The 14,886-nt window shown below is 47.9% G+C and overlaps 2 protein-coding genes across 2 annotated transcripts in view; both read left to right on the forward strand.

The window, feature by feature from the left end:
* The first annotated feature begins 3,798 nt into the window (after positions 1 to 3,798).
* FGF17 (fibroblast growth factor 17) lies at positions 3,799 to 9,317 on the forward strand. The gene is made up of 4 exons (XM_031949256.1): positions 3,799 to 3,909; positions 6,451 to 6,679; positions 7,055 to 7,161; positions 8,316 to 9,317. Exons 1-4 carry the CDS (start codon positions 3,799 to 3,801, stop codon positions 8,607 to 8,609), a joined length of 741 nt encoding a protein of 246 aa, XP_031805116.1. The 3' UTR covers positions 8,610 to 9,317.
* Positions 9,318 to 10,336: 1,019 nt separating this feature from the next.
* The window catches only part of DMTN (dematin actin binding protein), a 47,892-nt gene continuing 43,342 nt past the window's right edge, over positions 10,337 to 14,886 (forward strand). The window contains exon 1 of the mRNA XM_031950841.1: positions 10,337 to 10,392. The gene's annotated coding sequence lies outside the window, so the exon portion shown is untranslated. The remainder of the gene's footprint in view (positions 10,393 to 14,886) is intronic.

Below are 14,886 nucleotides of genomic sequence, written 5' to 3' on the forward strand. Positions count from 1 at the left end.
GCCTTTAGTATCATGACTATCATGTAGTAGGGGCTACAAAAATGCCTATTGCCTTCTAATCCATTTCCCTTGACTCCAGTCCTATATACTCTCTATTGTACAATATTACCTGGGCTACACAGCCACTTTCCCCATCCTCCTGACCTTTGGATGTGGGAGGGACAGAAGAGAACAAACCTAGAGTGGAGATGGGAAGGGAGGACTAACCAACCACCTTTCAAAGATGGATGAAGCTAAGATCTTGGAGACTCAAGACTGGGTAGAGGGCTAAGAGATGGCTACGGACCTCTTCTTCATGAGGAGGAACCTTGTCCATGGGCTCTTAAACCTTGGATATTTCCCACTAACTGATCAGTCAATGGACCAGAAATGGACAGGGACTGTCATTCCGTCATTTTCTTAATATTCTGACTTTTCAGTCATTGTCTCTTCTTACCATTCCTATTCACCATGAAAAAAGTAACTTCTCCCCACCTCAAGGAAAGAAAAAGAAGCAGGGAGAGAAGGAATGTATAAAATGAATATAATATTGCATACACAAAGAATTTGTGCTACCAATTCTCCAGGCGAGGAAGCCTACTGTCTACACAGACAGTAGATTCCTACCTGACAAAGGATAGTACCTGTACTATATGTCCAGTGTTCCCCCATACTGCTCTAGAAAGCTTAGAAAGAGTATGGAACTGGAACCAGAGTTTCAGTAACTGTTGATAGTCAGCTGAGATACAAAATGAGAAATTCAAAATAAAAGCACTTTAAGCTGTAAATTTTTTTCCATGATTTTTAAAAACCTCTCAGGGCATTACAAGCACACACATATATACTCCATGACTAGAAGAACAACTCCAAAGATCCTCCAGCCTTTCCCATTAAGGTAGTAGAACAAATAAAATGATGGGGGAAGGGGAATTACTGACAGCTTTGTGGATTCACTGTAGTTCAAGGGGATGAGAGAATTTCCAAAGGTGAAACAAAAGCTTCCTCCTTTCCAACTTCACATACATAAATTTATTTCCTCCTTTCTACTCTTTCTGATTGAATTTGGGAGGACCCCAGGAGATACGATGCAAAAATATCCTGAACCTGACGTTCAAGTGTGAAGATAATTTTCCCTAACCCAGAGGCTTCCCCCCTTTAATACATATACGTCACTGAGATTACTGTGCCCAAACTCAACCCTAAAACGTTGATGAGCCAGTTTCCTTAACCACCATTTCTCAGCATCTAAAAAATTTAACAAATATCTCCTGAGTATCTGTTCTCTACTAGGCCAAATATAAAACAAAGGAGATAACAATAGATGCCTTTTTTGCCCCCAATGAGTTTCTAAAAGGAGAAGGGCAAATTCAGAGAGCACATCATGGAATAAAATCAAGCACCCGATGAAAAAGGATTCTGTCATCTTGCAAATGAACACGGAAGAAGATGGTCGTTGGCTTTCACACAGCTAGCTTAGTAGAAAAGGTTACCAGTCCTGTACTCTCCCCCACCATCTCAGGCACCCCCACACTACCCTCCAGCTCTCCCTTTGAACTCCACTCCTAGGTGACCTGGGATCCTAGAGAAGTAAGTCCCTGTCCTAAGGCAGCGGTACTGACCCAGAAGGCATTAAGGACCCCACCCCCAGACCCCACTTAAAGCACCTGCTGCCACTCAGACCAGAGTTAACCCCTCCCTCCCCAGTGGGCAGACCTTAGTGAAAGTAGGAGAGAGACAGGGAGGCGGAGACAAGAAAAGGCATAGAAGTGACTGGCTTAGAGCCATACCCACCCCCCAACTCCCACCCCAGAAAAGGCTCTTCCTTTAAAGGCCTTAGAGGATTCCCCACACCCAGGGGGAAAAAGTTGGGGGAAGATGCCCTCTCTGTCCTTGACTCTGCCTCAACTTACCATTCGGGGAAACCAAGACACAACTTGGGGAAAAAGAGGAATTGGCTCTATTCTGGGTCTGTGGGAAGGATAGGAACCAGCCTGCTTACCAGGAAGGCTCTACTGGTTCCAGCCTCTGCAGAGCTCAGCAGAAAAAAGAGAGATAGAAGAGAAAAAGAGAGAGAGAAGCCCCCCCCCCCAGTTCCTCCTCCTCCCTCTTCCCCCCCACTCCCAAGTCTGGAGTTCTGCAGTCACACTGAGACTGGAAGGTGGACAGATCACACCTCTGCTCTCCCTGTGGCTCCCTCCTCCTCTCCTCCTCCTCCTCCCCTTCCTCCTCCTCCTTCTCCCTCTCCTCCTCTCCCCCCCTTGAGGACCTGTGGTTCGAAGATCCTTGGTTGTTCTGGGACTCTACCTCAGGGGCTGTCCACATCTGCTACTGAGTTTTGGGGGGAGAGGGGGCATCCTCCCCAAGAAATCTCTCCAGTGATGGGAGCCTCCTGTCTCCTGGCAAACCTCTCTCTGTAAGTCTGTGTGCTGACTTGAGTTTTGTTACCATTTCCAGCCTTGATGGAGGTTTAATCTTACCGGGACTCCAGGGCTGCCCACTATGACTAAATGGGGGGATGTGTGTGAGTGTGTGAGTGTGTACTATATGTGGGTGTGGATGTGAGCAACAACCAAACCTGCATTTATTTTCTCTCTATGCAGATGCTTTCAGCTCCTGATTCTCTGCTGCTGCCAAACCCAGGTAGGCTAGAGCTCCTCACTATCTGTTTTTTCTTCTTTGCCCCCAATCTGGATGCTTTGAGGGGGGAGGATGGCAGTGAACTATGGTATCTGACCCAACTGGAGACACTGCAGGATGGTGGAGTGGACAGGGAGGGTAAGGAGGACGGAGACGGAAGACTGAGTCTCCCTCACCCCCCTGTCCTCTCTGCCTCTGATCCCACCTGCCTCAGCCGTGTCTTCTCATCTCTCCTCTTTACCTGAATCTCCCGCCATCTTAAGGGGAGTCCTAGACTTTCGCCTTGGGGGCAGGGCGAGGAATGTGGCAAGATGCCCCCTGGCAACAGCTGCCCAAGGGGATTGATTTCATTTTGAAATCAATTTTGTTTCCCCAACCAATACCACCAACCTGTGGGAAGAAGGTAGGCCCAGGGCCCTTACCACCTGTAGAACATCTTCCTGCCTATCCTGGAAGGGGGGGCATCCATGAAATGCTCAGGGCACAGGTTGCAGGAACTCCCAGCTTACAGGGCGATAGGGTTCAAGCCCAAAGCAGTTTGGTTGGAATTGAATTCAGAATTTGTTTTATAACAGTGCTCCCTCCATCACCTCCACCACCTCTATCCTGACTATAGGTCTCCTTCTGCCTATGCTGCCCCTGCCCCCACCCCCCAAGTTCCAGCCCCTTCTCGATGCTGGGTCCTTTTTTGTGATCCTCCATAAAAGTGCAACTATTAAAATGCACTGGTCCAGAACCGTGCCGGAGAGCTGGCCTGCCTAGCATTCCCAACGCTGAGGCTGGGGGCTTCTCTTCACATCCAGTTGGGACTTTTTTTGAAGGTAAATGCCTTTTCTCTGGGAGAGGGAGAGGGGCTGCCTTTGAAGCAGTGGGGGGGTGGGAGAGAGAGACAACCCCCCCTTTTTTTCCTTCCCCCTTTTGCTCCAGCCCCATTCCAGGCCTTTTGCTTCACACATCCAAGGAGAGTGAGAAGAAAGCCTGGGCCTGACTGTAGGGGGGGCTGGGGGTGGGACCCAACCTGTTCTGGAAGGGGAATTAGCACAATGGTGCCGAGGGACTGGGCGTTTATTGCCCGGCCTGAGGCCCCATTCAGTTGGAAGGGAAGGTGGCAAGCCCTCCTTTTCCCCCTTGAAGTGCCCCCGCTCCCCCTGTGGGGGGAGGTAAGCAGACCGGACTATAGCCATGCTTGAGGGGCTGCCTGACAAGCAGCTGTCTGAGGCGGGTAGAAGGGGAGGTTCCCCCCACAGCGGGGACATTAAAGAGCTGGGCAAGGTCCCACGGGGAGAGCGGCTTGTGGGCTGTGGGCCGTGGGGGCGTGGGGCTGCCTTTGTGCAAGGGCTGGGGGGTTAGGAAGGAGGGGAGAGCTGAGGGGGGGCGGCTGATGGCCCCTCCCTCTGCTTCTGACCTGGAACGGACAGGGAGAATAAGGCTGCCTGCCAAGAAGGGCGGAGGGACCTGAACCTGAGCCAGGAGGCTTGAGGGGTTCAGGGAGAAGGGACCAGACCCAAGCCAGGGCCTGCTCCTCACAGCCAACCAGCCTCACTCCTCACAGGACAGCATTGCTGAGTCTCTCATTGCCCTGACCTCCTGGTCATCTACCTGGTCAACTTGGCAGAGTAGAGATTGGTGTGAGAGCCACACTGAGGAGCTGGAGTTGGCAGGATCGGAATTAAGAAGTAATTGGTGTTAGGGGCTGGCCCGGGGCAGAGGCAAATTGAGGGAAAGGAAGGTGTGAGCCTCAGAAACAGCATTATTCCTCAGCCTTCCCTTGACAACTTCCCAAATAGAATTCCCCTCTTCCATCATCCAGAAAACAGAAGGGATTCTCCTCTTGCAGTGACACAATCTAAATGACGGGGATTAGGTTGAAATCAGGGGATAGTGTAGAGGCTAGAGCTGACTTTACAGGTATGGGGAATTCTGGGCCACTTAGTGCCCCGGGTCACAGAGTTAGCATGTGTTAGGGGAGGACTTGAACCAGCTCTGAGGAAAATTCTTGACCTCTATATTATGTGCTCTTAGAGGTTTAGAGGGAGTCGTCAAACAGCCGAGAGAATGTTGGAACAAAACTGAGCCAAGCTTACCAGAACCCTAACCAAGGTGGGAGGAGGACATCTGGGATCTTGGGGGAACCACGTTTCCTTGAAGAGGGAGAGAAAATGCTTTCCCTTGGGAATTTTAATAAGATAGCTATAAGACTTAATATATCTAAATATATCTAATGTATATATGTATATATGTACATAGACACATGCATTGAAAACAAGAACCAAAAGATAGATGGGTCAAAAATATTGTGGAAAATGACTGATAGAATGGGGAAGAGATAGGAAGACAAGTATTTTTCATATCTGTATGTATATATGTGCACATATATACACACCTGCACACACATATACACATCGATATATCTATATCTAAACATCATTTTCCAAATAGTGGAGACTCAAAATAGAAAATATTTGTCCAAATAGTCCCAAGTAGGAATTGACTCCAGCCTTACAGTATTGTGCTGTTCCCCTTCACTTATCTGCCCTCTCCTGTCTCCCCCCAGAACTTTCACACCCCTGTCCCTAGCCTAGCCAGTCTCCAGCTATGAGAGGGTCAGGCACTAGTAACTCTGTGGCCCCAAGTGTGTACATAGGCAGGGCAGCAATGGCAGCTGGGGTTTGAAACACTTTTTGGCTGCTGCTGCTCCTCTTTATAGCCCAACAGGACACTCATATCTTAAAGTCTAGGGCAGTGACAGGACTTTTGCCAAGCTCAGGGATGGCTCAGAGATCAGAGAGCAGCAGGCTGAAGTTAAGCGGACCATCCGTGGTTCAGGATTCCTAGTCAGCTCTCTAGAAACCCACCTCCTTCTAGGGATGATTGTTTAAAACAGATTTTTAGAGGAATACTCCTGCGGCAGTCTGTTGAAATTTATGGACCCCTTCTCAGAATAATCCTTTCAAATAATTGAAGAAAATGCTAAATAGCATTTAGAGGTTACTGAAAATAAAGATATTATTGTTTTTTCCCATCCAAATGGTTGATGGATCTTCTATTTACAGACCTTTTGGGGAGTCTCTGGAGCCAGGGTTAAGATTCTCTAGTTTGAAAGATTCCAATAGCTTGGTTAGGAGATCAAGGAACCCTCATAGAACCCACCAGGATTCAATATCTTATTTTTTTTCTGCCCCTTGCCATGGATTTCAAAGGATGTAAAAGGCTAAATTTCTATTAATATATATTATATGGGAAAGGAGGGAGGAGTTTCATCTTAAATAAATAGGGTTAAGTCTGCTGAGTCCTGGTTCTCAATCCTACCTCCAGTCCTATCTCTGAATTACATATTTTCTCTTTTTCTCTCTTTCATGTTTTTCCACTGTCCATCTCCCTACCTCCTCCTGGGTTGGCGGGAGCTGCCCAGGAGCCAGGACATAGAAATGATGCCCCTTTTGTATCCAGGCATGGAAAATGGGAGGCAGGAGATCTGAACTCTGCTCTGAGCTTTAATGCTATTTAGCTGAGCGACTTCAGGCAAATCATTCACCTTCTCTGAGCCCAAACTTATTTGTCTAAAAAATGAAGAAAGTAGATTAGATTTCTTCCCTCCTCTTCAATCCTAGAAGGAATGGAAAAGAGAAGGAAGAGAGGAGCATACGGATGAGGATATAGTGTCCTTGTTCAGCCACAGAATGGATGGGGCATAGAAGCTTCTGTCCTTTCCTTTCTCCGGCTTGGGAGCACGTGCTCACATGTTTCTCACAGTTCCTGCTCTACCCTTTACCTTCTTATCCCCACCAAGACGAACCTCACCCTTTACCCCTTCTCCTTTGGGGGGGCCGGTAGTGGTGTTGCCCAAAGCAAATTGACACTATTTTTCCCTTGGTAATTGCAAAGGGGGAGAATCACCCGTCTCCTAATTTTAACCAGTATGTGAGGGACCAGGGTGCCATGACTGACCAGCTGAGCCGGCGGCAGATCCGGGAATACCAGCTCTACAGTCGGACCAGCGGCAAGCACGTTCAGGTCACTGGGCGCCGCATCTCTGCCACTGCTGAGGACGGCAACAAGTTTGGTGAGACCCAATCCGTTTTGTCCCTAGCCCCACTCCTGTCCCCTCACTTTTGACCAGGGATACACAAAATGTCACTTGGGTAACAATGACTTCTGTTGAGGGTGAGCAGGAAGGGATCAAATGCTCACACTGAGAAGGGATGGGGGTGGTTGGGGAGAGTGAACCGGACTCTGTGGTGGTGGTGGATCACGGTGATGAGAATCAAAGATAGATAAACACCTGTGCAGCCTCCCTGAAAAGTAGTTGCTTCCCACATCCCTGCCCACTTCGTTTTGAGGGGTGGAGGGCCCAGGCCGGCAGCCCCGATGGACGGATCTCTCTCTCTCTCCCTCCTTTCTTCTGCATCTCCAATCTAAACCCCGTCCTCCAAAACAGCCAAGCTCATAGTGGAGACAGATACATTTGGCAGCCGGGTTCGCATCAAGGGGGCTGAGAGTGAGAAATACATCTGCATGAGCAAGAGAGGAAAGCTCATTGGAAAGGTGAGGCGTTGGTGGGAAAGGAGGTTCATGGGGAGGAGTAAGAACTGAGCTTCATGACACAGGTCTATGTGGAGGGTGGGATGGCTAAGGTTGGAATGCATCCTCTATGGTATCCCTCCTCCCTCTGCTGGCCACCTGGGGTCAGCACAACTTGGTGGAACAGGCCCAGGACAGCAGGAGGGACAGTTCCTTGACTATTTGTTTCTTTTTCTCTTTCTCCAATTCCTACCCCCTTGTTTTTCATTTAGATCTCTAAATAAACAAGCCCACCCCTTTTCTGGGTCTCAGTAAGTCAACTCCTCTCCCCCACCCATCTGACTCCAAAAAGAACCCTTATTTTCATAGATTATCTCCTCTAGTGTTTATTGAGATCCCATTATATGTATGAGAACCTGGCTTCTGAGGTGGGTGATGGAAGTCAAAGAAAGGAAATAGTGAAGTATCTGCATACATAAATTAGGCAAAATTTGGAAATTAGTTCATTTCTATAACTTCCTTTCAATACCTAAAACTTTAAATGATTATAAAAATGACTAGCTAAATACTATTTTATATAGAATTTCCTGGCATTTAAAATGTGTGTATTCATTTTTTTAAAACACACATTTAAAAAGTCTTTCATTGCTTTCTTTTGAGTGTTAAGCCCAAGGCTCTAGAGCCTACTTCTGTCCAAAAGCTGACTAAATATTCAAGAAGACAGTTGCATTAAGACTGTAGGGAAGGGAGCAGCTAGTTGGTGCAGTGGATAGAGCACCAGCCCTGAAGACCTTAGCTCAAATTTGATCTCAGACACTTAATACTTCCTAGCCATGTGACCTTGGGCAAGTCACCTAACCCCAATTGCCTCAGGGAAAAAAAAAAAAGAAGAAGAAGGTGATGATGATGACTGTAGGAAAGAAACTGAAAATTTTCAGAAGGACCCTCTGAACCTCCCCAGTTACCTCCCCATTAGAGACCAGTGGGTAATCATCCCTCTCCTTTCCCTTTCATTTCCATCTCTGAGATCGCTTCACAAAAGCAGCTGGAAGAATATCTAGGGTGTCTGGGCTAAATGCAGAATTTCCAAAGGGTTGCACCCATAGTATCCCCATAGAGATATAATTGACTTTATTGGGACCCTCCACCCCAGCACCCCTCTTTTCCTCTTCCCTCAGCCCAGCGGGAAGAGCAAAGACTGCGTGTTTACAGAGATTGTGCTGGAGAATAACTACACAGCCTTCCAGAATGCCCGCCATGAGGGCTGGTTCATGGCTTTCACCAGGCAGGGCCGGCCCAGGCAGGCCTCCCGCAGCCGGCAGAACCAGCGGGAGGCCCACTTCATCAAGCGCCTCTACCAGGGCCAGCTGCAGTTTCCCAACCACGGGGAAAGGCAAAAGCAGTTTGAGTTTGTGGGATCAGCACCCACCCGCCGGACCAAGCGCACCCGGCGACCCCAGCCCCTCACGTAGTCGGGGGAAGGAGGGGGCACCCTGGCCCAGAACCAACCCTCCCAATCTCATTCATGTAACAAGGACTGGGTTTGAGGGAGGGAAGGTCATCCCCATCAGATCACAGAGGAGCCTCAAGGACCAAGAGGCATTCAAGAGCTCCTCCTTTTGAAAGGGGACAGTTTTGCAGCAGAAAATGGGGTGTCCTGGGGCTTGGGGAAACCACCAAGAAGGTGACCCCCCTAGATCCCAAATGGAATGAAGAAAGGGAGATAAAGGGAGAGAGGAGAGAGACAGACGACAGAGACAGAGACGGAGAAACAGAGAGACAGAGAGAAACAGAGACAGAAACAGAGAGAGACAAAGACAGAGAGAGAGAGAGAGAAAAGGCTCTCCGGCTCAGGGCAACTGAGCAGAGACCAAAGAGAGAACTCCAAGTGTCACTCTGAACGCCTGGCTCCAATCTCCAGGGAAATGGAGCAGAAAAGGCTCAGAAATGACACAGATAAGACAGGTGGACTACAGGGTTTGCAGATATTCTTGGGCAGCTCTCCTCAGATTTTGTTCCGTGTTTGTCGCTATCGCTCCCCTATCCCTGTTGGCATAAATCCTGATTGTAAGAACCAGCCTCTCCCCCCTCCCCCCCCCCTTTAATAGAAAGAAGAGAAAAAAAAAAGGCTGGCCATGCTACGTGTATTTCACCATTCTGCCAGTCCTCTGAATAAAACCTTTTTTCCTGCAAAGGGTAGGGGCTTTTTTGTTTGTTTTCGAGAAGGGTGAAGGGAATCCAGAGATGACAATAATCCATTAGCAAGAAACTTTCTTCTCCAAGAGGCCAGTAGAGAAGCGATCCAGGCTAGCTGGGGGCGGGGGGGGGGGGGGGGGGGGGGGGGACCGATAAGAGATACTCTCCCCCAGAGAGGAGGGAGCAGAGAGGCGAGATAGAGTGCGGAGGAGTAGCCGCCAGGGGCTGCTCTGGAGGCCCCGAGCCTGCAGCTCAGGGAAGGGCCTGGCAAAGTTCCTTTAGGACGCTGAGGAGGGGAACCTGAATTAGGCTTGGTCCAGTTAGTTGGTGTTTCTGCTGAGTTTTCTCTATGGGAGGCGGGGTGCGGAAAAGAAGGGGACTTGTCCCGGTTATGCGGGGACGGGGAGAAGAGAGAGAGACAGAAACAGAGAAAGAGACAGAGACCCAGAGAGACAGAGAAAGAGACAGAAACCCACAAGAGGACAGTCAGAGATAAACTGAGACACACACACACACACAGAGAAACAGAGACTGAGACAGAGAGAGTAAGGCCCCACCCCCTAGAGAAAAGAGGCAGTTTTATAATGGGACTAGTCAAGGACTTGCGTCTTCGGGGCGGGGGGGGGGGGAAGAAGGGGGGAAAAGAAAGGGTCACGTGCTATGGCGGCGAAAAGTAAACCCACCCAACTAATTTGAACAAGTGTGGGGAGGGGGGGAACCAAAGAACCGGCATCGGTGGAATAAGGGCTCGGGCAACAGCCAAGGTCAGCACAGGGGAAGAAGCTAACTCTGTCCTTCCTTACACGCACCGGCGCGCACACACCACACAAACATCGTCCCCTCCCCACCTTTGCCCGGGATGGTGCGGGGCACCCAGACCCCGGGACTGGCCCTGGCACTGCCCCAGGACTCCCCAGCGGCCAGACGGCTGAACTGGCCCAATCTCTGCAGCCCGCCTCCCAGTGGCCACCAAGCCGGCCCCCGGAACACCTGAGGCTGCGGAGGGCGAGGGCGGAAAGATCCCCCCGGGACCCGCGCTTTGCTCTTCCTACAGATCGGGTGAGGTGAACCGGGCACTGGAGAGGCGGCGGTGCAGCCCTGGGCAGAGGGGTAGCCATCCGCCGAGGCTGGCCAGTCAGTGCTGGGGACGCGACCAGACACACCTGAGTGGAAATCCCAGGGCATGGAATAGTAGGGCCTGGTGCGCGCGGATGGGGGTGGGGAGAGACCTAAGTGCGGGGACCCCCGCCCCTTCTCCTTCTCTGGGGTCACGCCTATGGCACCTTGCCAGAAACCTCTGGGTGGGTGGGTTGGCAGCGGAGTGAAGATTTGTTGCGTCCCCAGGGGAGGGGAGCTAAACCGCCACAAAAAAAAGCGGTCTTCTTTTTCCTCCCTCGGTCATTTTCCTCTTCTCGCCCCCGGCTTAATCTGGCAAGGTGTGAGGTCAGTTTCCCACCGCCACACTGCTCCTACCCCCGCTTCCAAACCCCTACAGGAGACGCGCTCTGAGGCTTTCTCCCTAGACCCTTCTTGGGGAAGCCCGACACTTGCAAAGCTTCAGAAAGCGAGTTCTATCGCCCAGAGTCGCATATGCGAGTGCGCCCACTGGCTCTGCCTCAGTTTCCTCACGGGAAGGACTCCCTTTTTCCTTCTGGTGGCTTTTCATTGGTGTGGTCAGATCGGGGGTGGAAAAAAGGAAAGACACCTCCCTTACCCTAGAATGGGGACTTCAGAAACTTGAATGGGGATGGGAGCAAACTTTTTCTAAATTGGTGGGCATCGGGAGGATGGTGCCCGCACCTCTGGGCCAAGAAAAACAAATAGCCGCTTCCTCCTTCCTCCAGCAGACGCCCCCCAGGCCTGAACGCTTTACAAGGTGGTAGCCGCAGCCAAGAGGGAGGTCTCCCAGACCCCCTTGGCAGGCTCCCCTTCCCCTTGCAACCTGTCATAATTGCTTTGGACCATATTGCATTTTTTTCTCCTCCCCTCACAAAGAAGCTTAATCCTTGCCAGGAGGCTGTGAAGCTGGTGGTGGGTTGGGGGGAGGGCGAGGGTTGGGGTGAAGGGCAGCAACTGATAACTTTGGCGTTCAATAGAACTTTCAAAGCGGAGCCAACACCCCCAGCCTGCCCAGAGGACAATGGTCTGCAGCCCCCCCAGGTGGGACAGGCTGGCTTAGGGCTCTGGGAAGGAGGTGTGTGGGGTGGGCTCCGGGGCTGCCCTGTCAGTGGCGGGCTGGGGTTGGGGGAGGAGACCGGCAGAAAGTTCACGCAATCCCTCTGGTTTCTACTGGAATTTGAGACTTTCTTTAAAACTCTCCACTGGACAGGCCTCCCCCTACTCCCTCCCTCGGGTTAGAGACAGCTTCAAAGGTGGACCCGGGGCCTTTGTGTTTCCTCCGCTTTTTTCTCTTCCTTTCTCTTGTCCCCTCCCTCCCTCCCTCCCTTTCTCCCTCCCTCTCTTTGACGTCCCCAGCAGAGACAGGCCTCTGGGGGCCAACTGGAGAAAGCTCTCACTGTTTCCTTTCTTGTTTTTTGAGGTGAGACCTGTCTGGGAGGGGCAGGGAATGGGGGGAGAGGGGGAGGGGAAGAGAGACGACTGAGGAGGAATATACAGAGTAGAGTAAAAGGTGCAGTCAAGGGTGGTATGTCAGTAACCCCATCCCCACCCCCCTACCCCCAGACCCCTGGGTCCGGGATCTGGCCAGGGTAGAATTGGGAAGGACACAGGTTTCTTTTTGATGTCTCTTGTTTCCACTTTCTACGCTCTTTTCTTTCTCCCCATTTTCTGCCTCCGGTGTCATCATTGTAGTATCCTTCATGCACTGGGGAAAGTGCCTGATGAGCATAATTATTAATTTTTAAAAATGATAATCACATAATGTTTTAAGGTTTGTTGAGAGCTTTACCTCTCATTTGATAACTTGAAAAACATTAAGTCTATTTAATTTATCCTTCCCAGGAAATTTAGAGGAGACACTCATTAATTCATACACCAGACAATTATAAAGTGCTTCTCTGCACAGGCTCTAGGAAGAGAGATGGCAAAGACCCCTGCCTGAAGGGAGCTTACACTGGGGATGAGGAGCCAGGGAAGAAAACTTGTACTAAGATAAGCATAACACAAGGAAGATGTGATAGGGCAAAAGCAACATCCGAACAAAGTGTTCTAAACAGAATTTGAGGAGGGAACAGATCATCCAAGAAAGCTGTACTAAGGATGTGGAACCTGAGCAGGATCTAGAAGGAAGAAGGAAGATGAGAAGAGAGTTGGTTTTAAGTATAGGGGCCAGTCAGTCCAATTGCACAGAGAGAGTAAGAAGATGGTACCATGTTAAACTAGCTAAAATTCCAGGCCTTCTGTACATCCATATCTTAAATGACAGTATTGTGAATGAAGGCTGGAAAGGCAGGTTGGAGCCAGACTGTGGAGGATTTTTAATTCTAGGCTAAGAAATCTATAATTTATTTGATAGAATTAGGGCTTCTTAAACTTTTCCCACTGGAGATCCCTTTTCATCTCAAAAGTTTTTATGTGACCCCAGGTATAGGTATATAAAATCCCTACACAAATTAAACATTTACTGATAACAAATCACATTGAATTAGGAGAACTACAGTTTAAGAAACTGGGTGATATGGCAACAGCAAGATTATATGATGATCAGTTCTGATGGATGTGGCTTGTTTCAACAATGAGATGATTGAGGCCAGATCCAATGATCTTGTGATGATGAGAGCCATCTGCACCCAGAGAGAGGGCGTAGGAACTGAGTGTGGATCACAACATAGTATTTTCACTTCTTTTGTTGTTGTAACAACAAATTACAATATTTGTATATTGTATATGTATCAAATTGTATATATGTATAATGAGAGAGGTTTATTTTCTCTCTCATTTTTTTCTTTTGATCAGATTCTTCTTGTGCAGCAAGATAATTGTATAAATATTCATGTCTATATTGGTTTTACATATATTTTTTTTACCGTGTTTAACATATATTGGATTACTTGCCATCTAGGAGAGAGGGTGGAGAGAAGGGGGGAAATTGGAATACAAGGTTTTGCAAGGGTCGGTGATGAAAAATTATCCTTGCATATGTTTTGAAAATAAAAAGCTTCAGTTAAAGAAAAACTGGGTGATAGATAAAGGAAATCACTGAAATGGGAAAATGGCATGGAGACGTGGGCTTTAGGAAAATTATTTTGGTAACTGTAAAGATTAGAGACGGGAAAGGCATTGGCTTGGACAGACTAATTATGAAGCTATTATAATACTCCAGGTCACAAATATAATGAGGTCATGAATTAAAGTGGTGACAAAGACAAGTGGAAAGAAGAGGATAAGTGCAAGAGGTACAAAAGGAGAGTGTAATAAATCCAAATCACTAAAGATGGAATTTCAGTTACTGTGACCAGTTTTTGAGGTTTGTTTTATTTTTGAATGAAGGCTGTCATATGTTACTAGAATACCTTGACCACTTTTCTAGGTGATTCTGTATCTAACCAAAAGGCATCCTTGCTTGCTGTTGCCTTAAGATGTTAGGCAGAAGGCATATTTGTTGCAATGGCTTTGTTTGTCTTTCTTTTTCTTCCCAACAAAGGAAGAAAGGTAGTAAGAAGAAAAGAATATATTTTTGATAGTTAAAAAAACACACTGTTTAAAAAAATTGCCAAGCAGACAGAACCAAAACTAGGGGTGAGCAAGGCAGGGATCTTCATAAGGCATTACATATGGAGTAGAGCTAATATATAGAGCCTTCAAGGAGACTTTTTAATACAATCTTTTGTGAAAGGATATTTTTTTAATGTCAGAAACTCTTATGGTAATAATCTTGGAATGGTAATAATATGGCAATATTATTGTAATAAATTACAAGAGTGACTATGATTGGTTAATTTTTTTAAAAGCTGATATTTACTTAGCACCTTGAAATTCATAAAGCACAATATATGTTAATCATATTTGAGCTACATGTGTTATATCTTTATGAAGAAGGTTATATCTCTCATATATGTCTGTGAGGAAGATGCTACAGGTATTATCCTTTGGGAAAACAATAACTAGGGAGCAGTTTTCAAAACTTGCTGAGGATGAACGGATGTTTTCTTCTAATCCTATAAATAGCTGTAGAGGTTCAGAGGCAGATAGCATGCCAAGATCAGAATAAAGGACCAGGATACTCTAGAGAGAAGAAGCCAATATATGGAAGGGGAAAACAAAAGCCAGCTATATCTGAGTGTTATAACTTTCCTATAAAATTTCAAGGAAGCAAATAGATTTGATGAAAGAAAAAAATTCCTAACAATTACAGAGACAAAGACACAGAGAGAGACCACATGTAGAAAGTCATATGGAAGTCCTAGAGCCAACTTCCACTATTTCTCCAAACAGAGATCTTGGAATTGCATACTAGTAATGATACCTAAGCAAATGTCTAAGCAACATTATTGAATGTCTACTGTATGCACAGAAGTGAACTAAACCACAGAGTAAGACACAGAAATAAATAAAACAGTACATAATGTTGAGGACCATAGCTTCTGTTGGAGA

This window comes from Sarcophilus harrisii, chromosome 2 (assembly GCF_902635505.1).
Source record: "Sarcophilus harrisii chromosome 2, mSarHar1.11, whole genome shotgun sequence".
Taxonomy (NCBI): Eukaryota; Metazoa; Chordata; class Mammalia; order Dasyuromorphia; family Dasyuridae; genus Sarcophilus; species Sarcophilus harrisii.

Bases quoted from the DNA above. Each gene is read 5' to 3' on its own strand.
- FGF17 (XM_031949256.1), top strand. From the start codon at position 3,799: ATGCTTGAGGGGCTGCCTGACAAGCAGCTGTCTGAGGCGGGTAGAAGG. The intron at 3,910-6,450 runs GTGGGCTGTGGG...GGGGGCCGGTAG, and splicing joins TCCCACGGGGAGAGCGGCTT to TGGTGTTGCCCAAAGCAAAT. The intron at 6,680-7,054 runs GTGAGACCCAAT...CCTCCAAAACAG, and splicing joins TGAGGACGGCAACAAGTTTG to CCAAGCTCATAGTGGAGACA.